The sequence below is a fragment of the Solanum verrucosum genome, unplaced genomic scaffold, assembly GCF_900185275.1.
Source record: "Solanum verrucosum unplaced genomic scaffold, falcon-dt-bn FXZP01000208.1, whole genome shotgun sequence".
Lineage (NCBI taxonomy): Eukaryota > Viridiplantae > Streptophyta > Magnoliopsida > Solanales > Solanaceae > Solanum > Solanum verrucosum.
In genome coordinates this window covers 2,886,737-2,907,176 of record NW_026020329.1, presented here as the reverse complement: position 1 = coordinate 2,907,176, position 20,440 = coordinate 2,886,737, and the positions used below count along the sequence as shown (strand labels likewise).

The window sequence follows — 20,440 nt, the reverse complement described above, 5'->3', positions numbered from 1 at the left end:
TGGTTTGTGTATATGGGATTCCGAGTGAATCTCGAAGGTCCAATTAGAGACTTGGAGATTGCTAATTTTTTTTGTTTCTATTATTGGTGTCAATTCTCCGCATTTGAGGAGCTTGTGACCGCGTTTGCTGAGAGGAATTATGGGGACCCCTACATTTGTGGAGGCTCGACAACGTTCATGGAGGTTCAAGATGTTGACCTTCGCGTTCGCAATAGCCTTGTCACATTTGTGGAGTCTCGGTTCATTAAATCTTGCATTCGCGGATAGGGGTACGCGTTTGTGGGTAGGGGTCCTTGAAAAAATATTTTTTAAAATCGGGGTTCCAACCCCATTTCTCCATTTTTTAGTGTTGGAGCTTTAGGAGGTGATTTGAACAAGGATTTTTAGAAGAAATATTTGGGTAACGATTCCTAATCTTAAATGTCCATTTACCCATTATTATTTATGAATTTAAATGTTCAAGTCAAGATTTTTGGAATGATAATTTGGGGTTTCATCAAGAACCAAAGAACTTGGTAAAATGGTGATTTTGAGTTGTATTTAAATCCGTTTTTTAAGTGGCTTTCACCAATGAGTTCCAAATGCCTTGGGTAGCATTTTCAAGTAAAGATTTTTGGATTCAAACCTCATTTTTTCAAATTGGATTTTCGAGTTGTTTTGACCCATTTTTTAAAGTGTTTGATTTTGATGTTGTTATTTCCGCAATGTTATTGTGATTACTTGATTGAATTTGATTGTGTATCTTTGGACATTGTTCGGAAAGAGAAGACTCGAGTCTTGGATTGACTAATGATTGAAATTGAGGCAAATGATCTCCTAAACCTTGTTAAATTAGTAAAATCGTGTATTTTCCCTTTATTTGTATGTGTATGGAGTAATCAAACGAGGTGATGGGTTTAATTATTCCACTTGATTGATATTAATGAATTAAAAGGCAATGTGTTGATCATAATACTTTGTGAATTTGCCTTGTTGTGAACCCTAATGTGTTGATTGATGAAATGCTTTGATGACATTATTGTGGCCTCGATTTACTTGAGTTATTGTCTCTTTCTTTTGGTGTGAAATTAATTATTTGATTTGATTTTTGTGTACCATGATGAGATATGTGATGGTTATCGATGTCGAGGTCATTTCTGGAAAGAGTTACTGATGCAGAGGTCATTTTCGATGAGTGCTATTGATGCCAAGGTAATTTTTGGCAAGTGTTATTGATGTCAAGGTCATTTACGGTGAGTTGTATTGATGTCGAGGTCATAACCAGTGAGTTCATGAACTATGGGTGATTTCTTGAGTTCCGATTGATATTGTGCATGATAAATCTTCCAATTTTGTGTTGATTGTACTTGTGTTTTGGTGAGCTTGACACTTTTGATTATCATACTTGATATTTGAAGATTGTTGAACTGTTGTTGTTAAACCTTGTGAACGATGTATTGTGAAACTGTTGGATTAGGCCGATTTCCATGCAGGTTGTATGTAACACCCCAAAAATTTCTAATTTAAGACCCGAACCATTCTTGAATTGTGTATAAGGTCGTACCGAGTGCTCCTTAACTGTTCTTAGATTCTAAGGTCAATTCATTAGTGTTGGAATGATTCTCGATATCAATTAAGGTCACCAGAATCCCCTAGCACAAAGTTGAGTTGAAAGCTTCCTTATCGATTAACTTCAAATAGTCATATCTCTCAGAACATAAAGAATTAGGTGGCCCATGACCTATCAAATTAAACGTCTTTGAGTCCTAAGTCTGCTTAATTTCGAGTTCGGAGTAAAAAGATATGCCTATTTTAGTGAAGCATCTTTTTGTAAGGCACCTCAACCGTTTTTAGAGGGGTAGTTTGGTCTTTTCCCACTCCTTCTAAGCCTAAGACACATTTTTTCTTCACCTAATTAAGGGTATAATCAGTGTTAAAACATCTTTTCACGTTCTGTAACACTTAGAATAATTAAAGCAAGGTTTCAAGAGGAGAAAAAACTAGGGTTCAAGCATTTTTCAAGTTTCCATAGATTTACCAAGAACCTTTGTTCATTTTAGGTATGTAAGGCTATCCTAGTATTGGACTAGTTCGTACTCACGCTCTACATCTCAATTCAGTCAGAAATCGTTGCATCTAAAGGATCCATTTGTAGTTCCTGATACTAAAAATCGGTACTTTAACAGTTAAGGTTTTGATTTTTTGTTTTGTGAATATTATAGTGTTGTTCATGCTTAGTATCACATAAACCCTATTGATTTAGTAAAGTTATGTTTTTCTAAAGAATTGTATGAAAATTCTCATGTATTGATTTTGGGTCTGAGAAACAAGAAGAGATTAGGAAAATTTATCAATTCTAAACTAATTTGGGTCCGTATTTTAACTTGAAAGTTTGTCGGGGACGCTGGGGAGGGGACTGGGGCGGCACGCAAGAAGTTCGCCCAGACCTCGCCCAAGTACTACAGGTCTTGCGGCGGTGCATCAATAGTGCGCCCAGGCCTGACCACCGAAGTTCAAGGTCTGGCACCCTGCGCCAGTAGTGCTCCAAGGGTCGTTGGGCCGATTCTTTTCTTTGTTTTATCCGGTGTGTGCTCCTTTAAGTTGTGTCCACGTTACCCCTTCTCTATATTAGCTCCTATAAGCTTCATTTAACTTTGAAAATCCCTGCATATCCTAATCACTTGTCTTAGTGCACATTCAAAACTAAAGCGAGTTTAAGAGAAAAGTTTAAAAGCATTATTTTGAAAAAAGACTTTAAAAGGAACACAAATGGTTCCAAAAGAACTATTTTCACATTGAGAAAAGAACTAAGATTCATGATTAGTATGACAGTCGAGTATGCCACCAATGTTTAAGTAGTATGACATTATCTAGATATGTCATCAATTTTTATGTAATATGAGTTCCCGAGTCATCAATGACAAAATCACAATAAATGTTTATTTAAAAACTTTTTTTTCTGAGAAAGTAAATTAGAGTTTGAGTAGAGTTTAAAGAGAATTTTTTAAGTAAAGTTTAAGGGAACTAAGTAGTCCCAGATGTATTATTTTGTTACATTAAGAAAAGAGAAACTTTGATTCCTAAACGAGTTTATGAGTTCAGAGATATTTCAGAGGCGTTACCTCTTTTAAGAGGACAATTTGAGCAATTATCTCAAACCAAAGAAAGAGTATGTTTTATACATTTGAGCATGAGTATATACTATTGGGAGTAGTATTTAGCACTGATATGGGGATGAGTTCAGACAACTCAAAATCCTCATAAATAATATCTTGCCAACATGGGTACATGATCATACTTTTTTGATGAATCTTTATTGCTTAATGGATCCACTTAGTTGAGAAGTTCTATACCCCGGCATGATGTAGGACAGTTCTGGCAGCGTGGGCAAGACGATGTATCATCACGTAGCTCATAGTGATGGTTGTTGGTTAGAGAATCTCCAAAATAGAGTTAAAAGTGTATTTTGTATTATATCACTTAATATGTTGAGTTCAAAGATGAGTAAGTATTTTTTTAAAGCTTTAATTCATTTAACTCATTTATTTCCTTACTTTCAATTGAGTATATATATTTATATCTATTGTAGTCCTTTCATTCAGTTATTTGTTATTTAGCTTATTACATACTCATACATTCAATAGATTTCTTGTTGATGTCGTTCAACTTGCATCTTTTAATGATGTAGATACAGGTTCTTAGAATCCTCAACAAGAGTCCATTGAGATCACTTCATCTGCTCATTAGCTTTTGAGTAAGACCTCGTTGCTTCTAGAGGACTCCAGTTTTATGAGTTGTTAGTAGTAGTTCCCTTGAGGAGTCGTGGGTCTTGTCCCGACACTCACGTTTGTATAGTTGAGGCTTCTAGATAGACAGTTTTGGAGAGTCTTTCAGTTTCAGAGGTTTTCTTTAAAGCTTATGTTTAATACTCGGTATATTCAGAGATTTTTGAGATTTAATACACTAATTGATTTAGTATTTCTTTCAATTTGATGTTTATGTATGCTCGAATTAGTCTTACGCTTGTAGTCAGCCAGGATGAAGATTCGCTTGGGGACCAGCAATATTTCTCGAGTGTCGGCGACATCCAAAGTGTAGGCTCGGGTTGTGACATAGTAGTTCTAGGAGGTTCAGATGAAATCAGTACTCATTTTCTAGCTAGTTTTGTTTTGTTTATTAGGTGGCTTGATGAGTATTGTGTTGTTTAGTACTCACTCCTTCAATCTACACTTGTGTAGGTTTCGAGTTTGGTTCCACGTGATTGCTCTTCTTCTTATACTGAGTCTTGTCGAAAGACTTTGAGAGGTAGTTGGCGGGTTCTTTTTTTCCTTTATGTTTATGCTTAGTTCTAATTGAGAAACAAATACTTTGAGATTTGTAATTATCTCTCATTTTTGCTTTTATGATTTAGTGGCGTGTACATATGATTAGATCTAAATTTCGTTCTTACTTCCACATTTACTTTATCGAGGATCGTTTAGACTGACTTGTCTTGGTGGGATAAGACAGGTGTCATCACACCCGATTTTTGAATCGTGATAATATTCTACCTCAACTTATGCAACATATTCTTGAAAGCCTTAATTTCCATAAACACAAAAATACCCCTTCATTTTTTTTGTGAGGCATAATTACATTAAAGGAGTAGAAGTAGCAACAATTTATTTGTACGAAACTAATTAAATGGCTAATACTTGTACTTAAAATATGAGGCACACATTATTTTTCTCTACTCGGTGGGGTTCGTGTAATAAGCTATATAAACCTTGCAAGTATTATCTAATTTAATTAATCAAAGTTGTTTTTGAAATTCATCCAAAAGTTGGGTTATCTTCTCCCTTTCACAATTTTTATCATAGAAAGGAGAGAATTAAAAAAAAATGAATAATCCAACTTTTTCCTATGTTCTTTTATTATTTTTGTTAATCTTTACATGTTTATGTGAAATAATTGCAAAAGCAGAAGAAGCTGATACTAAGGTATATTTTTTGTTAAATTATTGAATTTTATATAAAGGTTTTTTTTAAAAAAAAAAAGTATTGGAAACTTGTGCTTCTTTTATTATTTTTTGGGATTTACTTGTTATTTTTGCATTTTAGACACCATTATGAAAACATAAATTTAAAGAATAATTCTTACCCATTAGTAAATATTTTATAGTAGCCTAATTCCACCGTACATATTTCTTGGTATATCTAGATAACAGGCAGGAGCATAAACTGAAATATTCTGGGTTAGAAAGATAGTTACTAAATCGTAAGCACCGCATAAAATATTGTTCCTAGACCTATAATTAATACTAATAAGAGAAACTATGTTATATCCATTTATGTTTATTCAATATACTCTAGGGATAGAGTTGAACACAGTTTTAATAAAAAAAAGATTTCGTTAAAATTGAAATTTTTCTTAATAGTTAATCATAGATTTTTCTCTACATCGAAACAATAGAACCATCATGATGCTCATTACTAAATTTATTGAAGAAATGAAACATAAACAAGGTATATCTTATTATTGGTATTTATCATTTGATCTCAAATTTTCATACTTCTTACTTTCAACATAACTTTTTCTTCACATTATTATTTTAAGGTAAATAATTTTATATACATATTTTACTATTAAGAAAAGGTAATAAACACACAATTGAGCGCCAACATGCCATTGAGATAAATTATGATTGGCTGTTGATTTTATACCCTTTGATTTACAGCTTTACATCATTTACTTGGGACACAAGCCACATGATGATCATGAACTTATCACTGATTCACATCATGACATATTAGGTCAAGTGATTGGGAGGTAGGTATATATTATGTTATTATAAATGCCTATTAATGATAATTAATACATTAATATGACTATATCATTTTTTATCTACAATGCACAAAAGTATTTTACACAATTAATGTATAAATAGTTACTCATAATGCTTATCACAGAAATTTATTTGTAATTATCTTATGAGCGATCTGATTGTAAAAATATTTTATAGTTTACATAAAACTTAAACTCGTATTTTCTGGTCATGCAGTAAAGAAGAAGGCAAAAAAAATATGGTATATAGCTATAGACATGGCTTCTCTGGATTTGCTGCTAAGCTAACTGATTCTCAAGCTAAACAAATTAGAGGTATATTGTTATTTCTTTTGGTTAAAAAAAAATACTTCCACAAACATGCATTTGTACCTTATAAAACTAGCATATGTATGATCCGGAAAATACTTAAATATACATCGAATTTTGAGAAAAGATTCAACTATGTCGTCAAATTTTGAGAAAGGGGTCATTTATGTTGTTTCTGTTTGAAAAACGGCTCATCCATGTCATTATTTGTTAACTGAAATGATGTGCCTTTTTTCAAAGTACAATAACATATTTGAGTTTTTTCTCTTTAAAAAATGATTTAACTAATGATGTGGCCGAATCATAATTGACCACGTATAAAAATGGTTTCGTAAAATCAAAATTATTTTATGGTTGATAAATAATGACATGGATGAGCTTTTTCTCAAACGAAAATGACATAGATGAGGCAGACTTTTAACTTATGATATAGATAAAAAAAATCTCAAAGGTCGATGACTTATTTGAGTCTTTTTCCTTCTAAAAAAATTTAAAAAATTCTAGAAATTCAATGTGTTATTTATTATAAAGTTGATATATGTGTTTAAATTGTATTTCAGAATTACCTGGTGTGATTGGAGTTATACAAAATCAAATTTACAAGACTCATACAACAAGAAGTTGGGATTTTTTGGGTCTTTCTAAAAGTGATCCCAACAATCTTCTCAACAAAACAAATCAGGGTGATGGAATAATCATTGGCGTTGTGGATACAGGTTTAATTTTTTTTTAACTTTTTACGTAAAATTAAGATTTAAGATGATTAAAATCTGAATACACATCTAAATATTTCAGTCTAAATACTATTTGTACTAATAGTTTGTTTGGTCAAACTTTCAAAATCTACTTATTTTTAAAGTGTTTTATCGTTAGTGTTTGTAACAGTTTGTATTTAACTAATCAATTTGAAAAATACTTTTATCAACAATAGAGAAATAGTATGTGTTTTAGTCAATGTTCAAAAAGTATTTTATGAAAAATATACGTACATTATTTTCTGGCTTTTGAAAAATAACTTCTGCTACTACCAAAAAATACTTATTTTTCCGATAAAATCTTGGACATACACCTCAACTCAATAAAATACTTTTCCGAATGCTTTGATATGATTTATCTTGAGTTGAAGGTCTATCAGAAACAATTCGTCATAAAGTCTACATATCGTACTATCTCTTCTTCGTAGATCCCACTTATCCTAGATAGTTCTTGTTGTTATCAATAAAGTATTTTATATAACGATTGATATGTGTAGAAGTTACACGCTAAAAGACAATTTTTTATAGGTATATGGGGAGACTTAGAAGGTTTTAACGATAAAGAGCTAGGTCCAATTCCGTCTCGATGGAAAGGTAGTTGCAAATCAGAAGCAAATTTCAGTGCCACAAAACATTGTAACAAAAAAATTATTGGAGCTCGTTGGTACATAAAAGGATTGATGGAAGAATATAAACTAAACCAAACAATGGCTGAAAAATCATATAATTTATCACCATTAGATGAAGATGGACATGGTACACATGTTGCCTATACAGCTGCTGGTTCTTATGTTAATAATATTCAATACTATGGTCTTAACATGGGAACATCAAGAGGAGGAGCACCACTTGCAAGATTAGCAATTTATAAGGTATGGTTGGAAAATTAATCTATCTTATTTAATTTTCTAGTACAAATATAGGATCTACAAAAAAGTTACTAGGTTCGTCTGAACCCAGGAACCCCCACCTAGCTCCGCCTCTACACTAGCACTTTTGGGACATTGGTGGTCCTGCCGTCCAAAAACTAAAGCATATATACCCTTTATACTAACGGACATACACGTGTCATAATTTTATCCACCGATCCGATATTTATTAAATATCGGATCGACGAATAAGATTGTGCCACGTGTTCCTATTTTGCCGCTCTTTAGGGTGAAGGGTATATATGGTCTAATTTTTGGATGGCAGGGGCACCAATGTCCCAAAAGTATGACGGAGGGTATCTGCATACCATTTACGTCAGTTCGGGGATATATTTATCCTTTTTTCTTTTAAAAAATAACCGACCAAACCGTACCATTGACACACCTACTTACGATTGAGTCATCAATCAATTTTGTTAGGGGTTCACAAGTTAATATACATATATATTTATTTAATTTTCTTGTACAAATATAGGATCTACAGAAAAGCTACTAGGTTCAGACGTCTGAACTCAGGAACCCCCACCTAGCTTGGCCTCTGCACTAGCTGATATTAGTTTAATTGTTTTGAACAGGTATGTTGGATTAATAAGGTAAATGGAGAAACTTATTTAGGTGGTGCTGATGCCCTTGCTGCTATTGATGATGCTATAAAAGATGGAGTTGACATAATATCAGCATCTATTGGTTTTAATGGTCGTGTATTTAGTGAAGTTGATTTTGAAAGTCTTTTAGGGATAGGATCTTTTCTTGCAGTATCACATGGCATACCTTTTGTTGCTGCTGGTGGAAATACTGGACCTGAACCAAACACTATTGGTAATGTTTCTCCATGGATAATAACTGTTGCTGCTAGCAATGAAGATAGAGATATTGTTACTCCTTTAACACTTGGAAACAACAACACAATACTAGTAAGTCTCTACAACTTTTATTATTATATTGTCTATATGTTATATGTAGGGATGGGTGGGTCCAATCGAATATGAGTTGATAGGAAATGAGTCATGTGGAAGCGGATAAGTATTCGATACGATCAATAATTGATATGGATAAAAATGGATAAATGAACTTGCTTTTTAAAATAAGTACTTCATATTACAAGACAATATAATACTGGTATAAGTCTCTGGAATTTTTATGATTAATTGTTAGTTATATGTTGGGGTGACAAATGAGTTGGTCGAGTCAAATATGAATTGATAGGAAATGAGTCAAGGGAAAGCAGATAAGTATTCGACACGACCTATATTTGATATGAATAAAAATCGGTGAATTAACTTGCTTCTTATTATGTAAAACAAGAAAATACTAGCAAGTCTCTAGAATTTTTTTGAGTAATTGTAAGTTAAACTTAGAGATGGCAAATGGGTAGATCAAGTCGAATATAGGTTGATTGGAAATAAATCAGGTGAAAGCAGATAAGTATTCGACAGGTCCCATATTTGATACGGATAAAAATGGTTAAATCAACTTGCTTCTTGTTATGTAAAGAAATAACTACTTCATATTAGAAGACAATACTAATAAGTCTCTAGAACTTGGATACAACAAGACAAATACAATACTAGTAAGTCTATGGAACTTTTATGATTAATTGTAAATGATAAGGGTAATAAATAAACGGATTGAGTATAATATAGATTGACCGGAAATGAATCAAGTGAAAACGGATAAATATTCAATCTGATCCATATTTGATATCGATAAAGTGAGTAAGCCCACTTAAGACAATAATAGTAAGTCTCTAGAACTTGGAAACAACAAGACAATACTAGTAAGTCTCTAGAACTTTTATAATTAATTGTAAGTTATACGTAGGGTAAGAAATGAGCCATTCGAGTCAAATATGAATTGGCACAAAATGGATAAATATTTGATCTGATCCAATATTTGATATAGATAACAATGGATAAACTCACTTGCTTCTTATTATTATATAAAGAAATAAGTACTTCATATTACAAGACAATACTAGTAAGACTAAAACTTGGAAACAACAAGCTGATAGTACTAGTAAATCTCTAGATTTTATGATTAATTGTAAGTTATAAGGGGTCATCTGGTAGTTGGTTAGAGTTATGCATGTATTGTTAATGTAGGAATTAGTTATGAATGAATTTATGTATTCTTTTATGCATGTATTTGTTATGCATGGATTAGTTATACATGTATTCGTTATTCCATCTTATTCTATCCTGCATAAAATAATACATAGATTCTCTTTAAATTTATACATGTATTAGTTATGCAAGTTTCTAAGCTATCAACTAAATTTTGTATTAATTTTATGGAAAAATCACCCCATATACACATTTAAGAGTCAATATTACAGGTTTTAAATCTACTTTTAAAAAATTCTTGCTTATAACAGTTTAATTACGGGTTATAACATATCACTAATTATTTATAAATTAATTAAATTTTACTTTATTAAATAAGTAATTTTTTGTAATTTAATATTATTATTAAATTATTTAAATAAAGAATACCCCATAATTATCTCTTACACAATTATAGGGATTTTACATTGATTACACTTCCTTGTTTAATGTTATACTCTCATAACCTCCCATTAGTCAATCCCACCACCATTCCCCCACACATATCCAACTATACACACTATTACTCCACTTTCACCTTCTTCTCTCCCATTTTTCTCATCAGCCAACTACACCAACATTCAATCTTTCGTCCAAATTTTTTCCCCAACTAAATTATGTCTAAGAAATCCATTGAAACGCCTCAAAAGAGTCCCAGATTGGGTGAAATTGTTGAAAATCCGGCGAATATTTAAAATCCTTCGATGGATGGTTCATCTAAGTTGAAGGAGCGACAAAGAGAGAAAAAATGAAGAAAAAAAAGGTCACCCCTGCAAATTAAAAGGGGAAGAAGATGAAGGGGAAAATTGTTGAAACCCCTTCTGATTCCGATTTTGATTTTGTTACTGGAATCAAAAAGAAAAAAAAGAAAAAAAAAATGTAGAAGTTGGAGCATCTTCAAAACCATCAACAAGATGAACAACAAAAAGTTATTTTTTTTAACTTTTGGACAATTTTTTTGTGTTTAAGTATTTGATGATATATAATATCATATGTTTTCTTTCAGGCCGATACCGTTTACATATGAATTACTGATGGTCTATTACAATTTTAAGATACTATTTTGAAAATATTAGTGTATTTCCAAACTGTACATTTATTGGATGAAATTTGTATGAAATCTGATTAATATGTGTATGACTATGCTTAAATGTTTTGATTTTGAAAATTTTATGAATTGTGATATAATAATGGTATACAAATGATATGAATTGCGTTTTAACATTGGTGTGATTGTCTATTAACTGTGTTTATGATATAAATTATTAAATTGGTATGAAAATGATATGATTTGTCAAACCACTGATTTTTTCTAAAAAAAAAATCACATTATGCTTACTTTATATTCTAAACATGTTTTTGGATGAAACATGTATGAAATCTGATTAATACGTGTATGCCTATGAGTTTAATATTTTATTGTTGGATATTGTATGAATTGTGATATAATATTGATATACAAATGGTATAAATTGTGTGATTATATGAATTTATCAATTTTTATACATGTTGTTTGGATAAAATGTCTATGAAATTTTGATTAATATGTGTATGACACTAACTAAAGTTAGTGTGGGAATGAAACACTAACTGCAATTTGTTTTAAATTTATTTATAGTAGGACACCAGTTGAAAACCAAATTAATATTCATGTAAACTTACATTAAATTAAATACTCAGGATACCATAATTACCTTTTATAATTATCACTAATATTTACACTATCTTATGTATTAAGCTGGAATAAATTTTATTTTTAACAATATGCAATCTGTATGATTAATAAATGAACAATGTATAAAGAATGAACGGTATATTAAACACTAAGTTTATAATGCACTTCAAATCAATTATGTTTCATATCAAAACAAAACATTAATCTAAACGACAAAATAAAATAAAAATTATATATAGTCTAAACAAATAAACAATCATTGGTTTTGCACATGATAATTTGAATATGCTTCATGTTGTGGCCAACTTGACAACATTTACTGCAAGTAACTTTGGACCTTTTGAATTTCACATCAGCAACTCTCTTTCATATATAATTCACTTCTTTTGAAAATCAACATAATTCTCTGTTTCATTAAAAAAAAAACAATTAGTCTAACATTATACAAATCAATTAAAATTATGTTAAATAATATTAACTTTTCATTTCAAAGACAATACAAATTTCATCCATCAAAATCATTATAATAACAACAAAATTATACACACTCGTCATTATTTTTTTCATACAAATATCATTCAAACAGTACATTACAAAACAAATTTCATACAAAACATAATATTTCACATTTAATATTCACTTAATACACATTTCATACAACAATCATCATTCATACCAAATTTATACATTTTCATACTCATTTAATACACATTTCATACAAAACGATTATTCATTCAAACTATATACATTTCTCGTCCCAAATAATTAATTACTGTCACCCAACTTTTAACAAAAATAACAAAACTAATATAAACTCAACAATTTCACATTTAATACCAATTTAAAACACTTGTAATACACTTCGTCAAGAATTCCAATTTTTTTTTTACATATTTCTTAACACACTTTTCATACATAATTCATTTGACTTATACTATCAAATTCATTATCAAATAAAATAAATTTTCATAAATTCGTCAACTTTATAATTAAATTATTTTTACAGAATAATTAACACACTTTCATACAAATTTCATTTAATTTATTCTATCAAATTTATTCATAAAATCACGCTAAATTTATAATTTCACAAAACAATAACCGTATACAAAATAAACAAATAAACAAATAAACAAATAAACAAAAAAAAAACACTAAATTTTTTACATTTCACAATAGTAAACATAATATGATATCAACAGTTAACAAAATATGACTCCACCTCAATTAATCGACAATTTGATCATTTTTGTTTCATTTCGCTATCATTCTAAAACAAACTTTAAACAATAATAAATACTAACCCAAAGGATCCCATCTTTCACCATGTTTGATTAAAACTGATATGTAGTTGTCCATCACAACAAAATCAAGAATTTTCGAAGATGAAAAAAACTTCAATTACTCGAATGTGGAATTTTTTTTTTGTTGAAAATTGAAGAGAGAAACGTTGAATTTTTTTTGTTGCAAATTGAAGAGAGAGAAACGTTGAAAAAAAGAAGAAGATAAAATCTGAATTTTTATTTGATTTTAACTGATTTGAGTGAATTAAGGATACTAAATAATCTTAATTAGTTTAAATCCCTTAATTCGTGCTATTTATTAATTATATACAAAAGAATGATATGATCTGATTTTTTAATTTATCTTAACTGATTTTGAGTGAATTAAGGATAAAAAATATTGTTAATTTGTTTGAATCCCTTATTTCATGCTAATCATTAATTATCTACAATAAATTCAAATTAAATTACAAGCCACACTTTCAGTTTTTTACTTTATTATCTATAATTCCATTTTTTTTAATTTTCGTTTTTTTTTTAACTTTTTTCGAATTAATAAAAACATTTTTTTTATTTGTGAATTTGTTATAACCTGAAATTTTTAATGTTATAACTTGAAAGTCTAAATCTACTGCTATAGCCTGAAAATAGTACTATAATATATGTCATATATGAAATTTACACTAATTTTATACATGAAAAAATTATTTCCTATCAAACTACCAATTAGCATTGTATAAATTATACGAAAATTAATAATGTATTAGTTCTACGAGTTTCTAATAATTTGCTTGCTTCTTCCATGTACCTATTAGTAATTTAGTATAGACTTTTAAAAGTATTTGACTAAAATTGTAGGCTCAAGAAATTTTTCAAGGGAAGAATCAAGCCTTTGCTCCTTTGTTGGTTGCTAGAGATGTAACAAAGTAAGTGAAATGTATATATATTGCATCATTCAATAAAGATTACAAAACCTCTCTCTCTCTTTTAAAAAAAAATTAATCAACTATGTGACATTGTTAATATTTTTATTTTTTATTTGCAGTAAAGAAGAGCTTAAATCTATTGTTAAAGAGGTGAAAGGAAAAATTGTAATGATTTTCTTAGAAGACAAAAAAGATGTATTGTTTTATTTGACAACTCTAAATAATACTGGGGTCTTGGCTTTAATTTGTGTTACTCCCCCTCTTGAACAAAATACTGACTTCAATCAACTTATTGGTGTTCCTATACCATTTTTTACTGTTGATGTGGAGCAAGGAACTCAAATACTAGATTATTTTCAACAATGCAAATCAAAGTATGTATATATCCCTCTTAACTCTTTTTTTTATATTTCATTTCTTTATGTATTTTCTTATAGTTGGAAGATTTTAACGATATACTCCATCTGTCCGACAATAGTTGTATGTTATTGACTTGACACACATTTTAAGAAATAATAAATAATAGGAATAATATATTTTCTGGGAAATGTATTACATATTGAATTGTGTTTAATACCAAAGGTAAAATAAACACAACAAGGTAAATTATCTCTTGGTTTTTCAAACTGGACAAATATTATTGGACAACTATTTTTAGTATAATGGACAAGTAAAAACAGAACGGAGGGAGTATTTGATTTGACATAAATTAGTTACTTTCTAGTGTTTAATTATCAGAAAAACCTAACTTCCTTCTCTTTTGAGCAGAAGTCATTTTCCCTTACAATTATCTCTTACTTTCATACCCCTATTTAATATTATTCAATACATAAACCTTAGTATAATATGTTATAGTAATTACATTAATTTATTGTTTGCAACAGTAACCAAGATCCTATGATTAAATTGGGTCAAACTAGGGTTGTTGAGGGCAATGAGGTATTCCAAGAGGTGGCTAAGTTCTCATCAAGAGGTCCAAATTCCTTTGCTCCAGACATTTTGAAGGTAAATATATAATTATGCATTATTTTGACATGATGAAATTCCTCAAATAACTTACATCACTAAGAGTCTCAAAATTATTAATGAGTGCAGCATAAATTCACGGGTTCAATTGAATTCATTATTTTTTATATATAGTATACAACTATATGTGAAAATCACCATATGAAAAAATATTCAGTGAATATTACATCCTCTGTTTCAATTCAAGTGTCTTATTTTTCTTTCTAGTTTTTTTTATAAAAGTATGATTCTTTGCAAATTTAGTAGCTCTCTAATTTTAATAATTCACATGACTTGTTTAAAATCGCAAGATTCAAACAACAATTTGCTACATGACCCACCTCTTTAGTTTAAGACATGAAACACTTGGTAGGGTGTATAAGAATAATATTAAATAGAGTATGTTAGTAATGTTTTGTATTAGAGCCTATTTGACATTGTTGCTAAAAATCTGCTTATTTTTAGAAGGACTTTTTAAAAATAATTTTTTAGAGAGATGCTTTTAAAATAAAATAATTTATATTTGGCTAATACATTTGAAAAGTATTTTTAATAAGCAGATTGTGTCTTTTTAATTAAAAAAAAAGAAGAAGATAAAATTGGAGAGTCAACTTATGAAAAGGGCAAGTATTAATTACTTTAGTATAAATATTATTTTATAGAGAAAACATTTTAAATAACTATTATAAATTTTTAAATTAAATTAAAATGTACAAATTCAAATTTTCAAATCAATATTAGTTTCTCTTTTTCTGAATTCAAATTTTCAAATCAATAGTAGTTTCTCTTTTTCTAATCCTGCAAAATAATACGTAAAATAATATATATAATATAAGATAATAATACATAAACGTAAAATTAAAAAATTTGCTATATAAAAATGAAAAATAAATTGAAAAAATCAAACTTATGAGATATGTTAATTAAATAATAAAGGATATATTGACAAATATGTATGTATAGTAGGGATATTTTGGTCTTGAAAAAATTAATTTGTCCCTCTTACTTCTTTTTTTTAAGAAGCGGAAAATTCTAGCTTCTTCCCAACTACCAAAAAACTGCTTCTACTTTCATTTAAAAGTAGCTTAACTAATTTGGCGACCGCCTTAATTTGCAATATAAGTGGTTTTTCTCAAAATATGTGATTTTGGCCTGTCAATTATAGCAATTTCAAACAAGTTCTTAGTTATGCTTGCATTAATTATGCAAAGATTGTTTCTTATGCATTGTTTGTTTGATGTATTAAAAATAGCATGCGTTACACTTTTTTTAATAATTATTTTCAAAGATACTCTCCATAAATATGGTGAAAAAGATGTAAAACAATATTTTGAGGAGCAATGATTTCTTTAAAGATGCTAATACATGCATTAAAACGTTTGCGTTACTAATACATGGAAATCAATGGTATTAGCAATAGTAATACGCACCTCAATACACAATAAAGTGCTTAAAAAGCAAACCAAATAAATTATTACTAATACACAAAACTAATACATACATTATTTTTTTTCTAATACACTCTACCAAACAAAAGATTTAATTACTATTAAACTTCATGCCTCAATTGAATTGAAATGGACTGATATTTTCTCTAATTTTTCCAAATATTATTGTAGCCTGATGTTGCAGCTCCTGGAGTTGGTATACTAGCAGCAGCTCCTCCTAACAAGGGAAACAATGGGTTCCAACTCATGTCAGGAACATCCATGGCAGCTCCTCATGTCTCAGGAATTGTTGCACTTCTTAAAGTGGCACATCCTGATTGGTCTCCTGCAGCTATTAAATCTGCACTTGTGACTACAGGTAATATTTTCTCAATTTATATTATATATTTTTTTGTCAGTGGGCGTAGTCAGAAATTTCATGAAAAGTGTCCAAATTTTGAATAGTAGATTCCAAAAAAAAAAAGAGTAACTCTATAAATTCAATCTTGCATGCCCTGCATACTTCTACCCCCAATTGTCACCGTGCTACTGCTCACTTCAAATCAAAATTGTGTGTTTCTTAATATCTTATGGACACAAGGAATCGAACCTGGGCACTGTATAAGTTTCATGCATACCATTATCATTGCACTATATATCTCCAGTTGTTGATTCTAAGAGTGTTCAAAATACTATATTATACCAATATGTATTCAATGAAGGGTTAAGTACCAACAACACGGTACCCAACAAGAAATCTAATAAACAAGACATCTAGCTAGAAATCTAATACCCCTTACAGTTCAACCGAACCTCCTCAAACTACAACCTACTCAGAAATCAGCCCAACCTAACAATACTACAATATACGACTCACAAGGCCCAATATCCGCAGTTCAATAGTCAAAAATCAGCAAACAAATCAAGTAAGTCAATCTCAATGTCAAGTAGATCAGTCACACGCAACAAAAACATCAATCACAATTAACAAGCAGCAAGTCACAAATAAGCATCAAATGCATCAAGTCACAATAATCAATCCCTCGCCAGAACCATTTTTCAACAACTTTATATCAAATCACTAGTCGGAACCATTTTCTATCGGCTTTATATCAATTCACTATCTGGAACCATTTCTCATCGGTTTTATATCACTAGCTGGAACAATTTTCCATCGATTTTATTGCACTAGCCGGAACTATTTTTCGTCGGCTTTATAACACTCACTGACAATGACCTCAGCATCATAAACACTTGTCGAAAAAGATCTCGACATCATCACCATCATAAGTCTCATTACGGTGTCCAACAGTCAATGCACACAAGCAATATCACACCACATGGAAAAGACAACAATTCATGCGATTCAAGTCCACATTCATGTTATCAAGCATTTCATTAATCAATCAATAAGAATCACAATAAGGCAATACACATGATCATGTTCATCACATAGCCTTTTTATTTCAACCCATTTTTATTCATTAAGATTTATCAAGTGGACAATTAACTCATCTCGTCCCCATTACTCCGAACACACAAACAACAAAGGGAATACACGGATTCTACTAGAATTCAAGGTTTAGGAGATCACTTGCCTTAAATCAATCAATAATCACTCCAAGAGTTGAACTTTACCCTTCCGAATCACTTCCAAATCCACACAATCTATATTAATCAAGTATTCATAATCACATTCTTGAAATAACATACATACATCAATTTCTTTGAAAAATGAGTCAATCAACTCAAAACTCAATTTCGAAAATGAGGTTTGAATCCAAAATTTAATACTTGAAAATGTTATTCAAGGCATTAGGAACTCATTGGTGAAAATCATTTCGAAAAAGGACTTAAAATCAATTCACAATCTCCAATTTAGTTAAGAACTCGAGTTCTTGAAAAACCTTGTCATTTACCAATCAAAATCCCAAATTTTGATGTTAGAATTCATAAATAATCAAAGGGAAATGAAGTTTGAAAGTTATGAATCATTACCCAACTGATTTGGCACAAGATATCCTTTCAAAAACACCACCAAAGGTTTCCCAAACTCAAAAATAGAAGAATGAGGCTTAAACTCCAAAAATGACAGGTTAAACCCCTCTCAGATGTCATAAAACAACTAGGGGTTCGCTTAAGCGACATGACCTCCACAAAAGTGAGGCATGCAGCACCAGAAAACATTGTCAAGACCAAAACATCAAATCAACCATCGAAATTCATTTAGAATCATGTGCACACAAACAACATGCAAAATAATTATACTCGACGTTCTGCACTTAATGGAACCATCAAAATAAGAATCTGAGGTCTTCTTGATACAACATTCGTGAAAACCACAAGAAAACTAACTCAATGCCTAAAAAGGTTAAAAAAAAGATCGGGACCTCTCAAAAATCAACCCAAGACCTCACCTAGGCCTAAAACCATCCCTTGAATCCAACGGAAGTACTCTCGAAATTCCGCTCCGAGCATCCGACCCCTGTCCAAGGTCAACCCAAAGACTAAATTTCCATAATTTCACAACTTAGGACCTCAAATCCTTAGACCGACAATTCTCACTTATCAAATTTCACAATTTAGGACTGATGGAATCGACGGAATTTCATTTCGACCCTCGAAACTCCAAAAGACGTCGAAAACCACTTTAGCCTTTCAAACTCAAAACTTACAAAATTCTCAACTTTGAACACAAAGTTTGAAACTAACTTCCGAAATTCAAACATAAAAGACTCAAGGTCAATATTGGGAGGGGCAAAATGGTTCATTCAAGAAATTTTCCAAAAATGACCGACTGGGTCATTACAAGCTCCTTAGCTCTCTGGTCCTACCTTTTTTCCATTTTATGAGGCAGCATTTGACTTGGCATGGTATTTAAGAAAAAAGAAAGAATTTTGAAACTTGTGATCTAAAACAATCATTAAATATATATTTGTGTCGTTGTAAAACATTATATTAAGAGTAAAAGGGGGTTTAAAAATTATATTATTTCTAAATATAGAGTATGGTGACATTTTTTTCAACGAACTAAAAAGAAAAAAGTATCACATAAAATAATACAGATGAACTGTATATTGACACTACTTAAAAGTGTTACAACATTCATGCAATTTACCATTGTTTTAGGTCAATTTTACATAATGGTGCTAAAATACTTATAAAATATTTGTGTGTATAACTTACACTACTTATACCCTCCCAAATTTCATTGAGAAAATAGTTTTAACTTATATAGGTTATTTTTACAATATTAATAGGTTGTCTACTTTATTTTCTCTGTTAATAAATTAAGCTTCTTGTAGATAAATACCCATTGTTATTGATCACTTTAATCTCATCATTCAAATAGGTTTTGCACTATTGTGTGTAATTTATGATTACCCAATATTTATCAATTTAAATTGTGTAGCATGGAACGAGGATACATATACATCTGAAATCTATTCAGAAGGAACAAACAATCTTGCTAATCCATTTGATTTTGGAGGTGGCATTAGTAATCCAAATGGAGCAATGGATCCTGGCTTAATATATGATATGGATAAAAATGATTATTTGAATTATGTTTGCACCTTGGGTTATAAAAATGATATGGTTCAAAATGCAACTTCGTATTTTTTCGATACGAAAAATTCGACTATATGTCCTAATGAAGTACCTTCTAGGTTGGATTTGAATCTTCCTTCAATATCGATTCCAAATCTTAAGAATTCGATTATTGTTAGAAGAACTATTACAAATGTTGGAGATGTCAACTCGATATATAAGTTGGTGGTTAAACCTCCAAAAAATACCGCGATTAAAGTCAATCCAAATGTGTTGAAGTTCAATTCCAACACAAAGAAGATTTCCTTTGAGGTTGAAATTATATCAACTTACCAAAGAAAGAGTAATTTTAATTTTGGAAGTTTGGCATGGAGTGATGGCAAGCATTTTGTTAGAATTCCTATTGCTATGAGAAAATAAATAGATGTAAAAAATTCCATTTTGATGTTTTTTTCTTACTTCAATATTTATTTAATATGTTTTTTTTTGTTTGTTTGAGTTTATGATTTAACATATATTGTTCATGTTGCCTTTTCAAGAAGATTTAATACTTCGGACATCATTCATGCGGATATAAAATTTGAAACTATTTCATATATTTGTAAGGTTCTAATTTTATTTAATATAAAGTCATGTTTAAATATAAAACTATTTAAAGACATTGAATATTTCCTAAAC

The 20,440-nt window shown here is 30.1% G+C and overlaps 1 protein-coding gene across 1 annotated transcript; it reads left to right on the top strand.

Annotated features, from left to right (window-relative positions):
* The first annotated feature begins 12 nt into the window (after positions 1–12).
* On the top strand, positions 13–20,182 carry LOC125836086 (subtilisin-like protease SBT3.10). The gene is made up of 11 exons (XM_049515171.1): positions 13–204; positions 5,696–5,787; positions 6,020–6,117; positions 6,672–6,827; positions 7,395–7,738; positions 8,371–8,709; positions 13,714–13,781; positions 13,901–14,155; positions 14,666–14,786; positions 16,406–16,592; positions 19,626–20,182. Exons 1-11 carry the CDS (start codon positions 13–15, stop codon positions 20,180–20,182), a joined length of 2,409 nt encoding a protein of 802 aa, XP_049371128.1.
* The last annotated feature ends 258 nt before the right edge of the window (positions 20,183–20,440 follow it).

Bases quoted from the DNA above. Each gene is read 5' to 3' on its own strand.
- LOC125836086 (XM_049515171.1), top strand. From the start codon at position 13: ATGGGATTCCGAGTGAATCTCGAAGGTCCAATTAGAGACTTGGAGATT. The intron at 5,788-6,019 runs GTAGGTATATAT...CTGGTCATGCAG, and splicing joins TTAGGTCAAGTGATTGGGAG to TAAAGAAGAAGGCAAAAAAA. The intron at 8,710-13,713 runs GTAAGTCTCTAC...CTAAAATTGTAG, and splicing joins GAAACAACAACACAATACTA to GCTCAAGAAATTTTTCAAGG.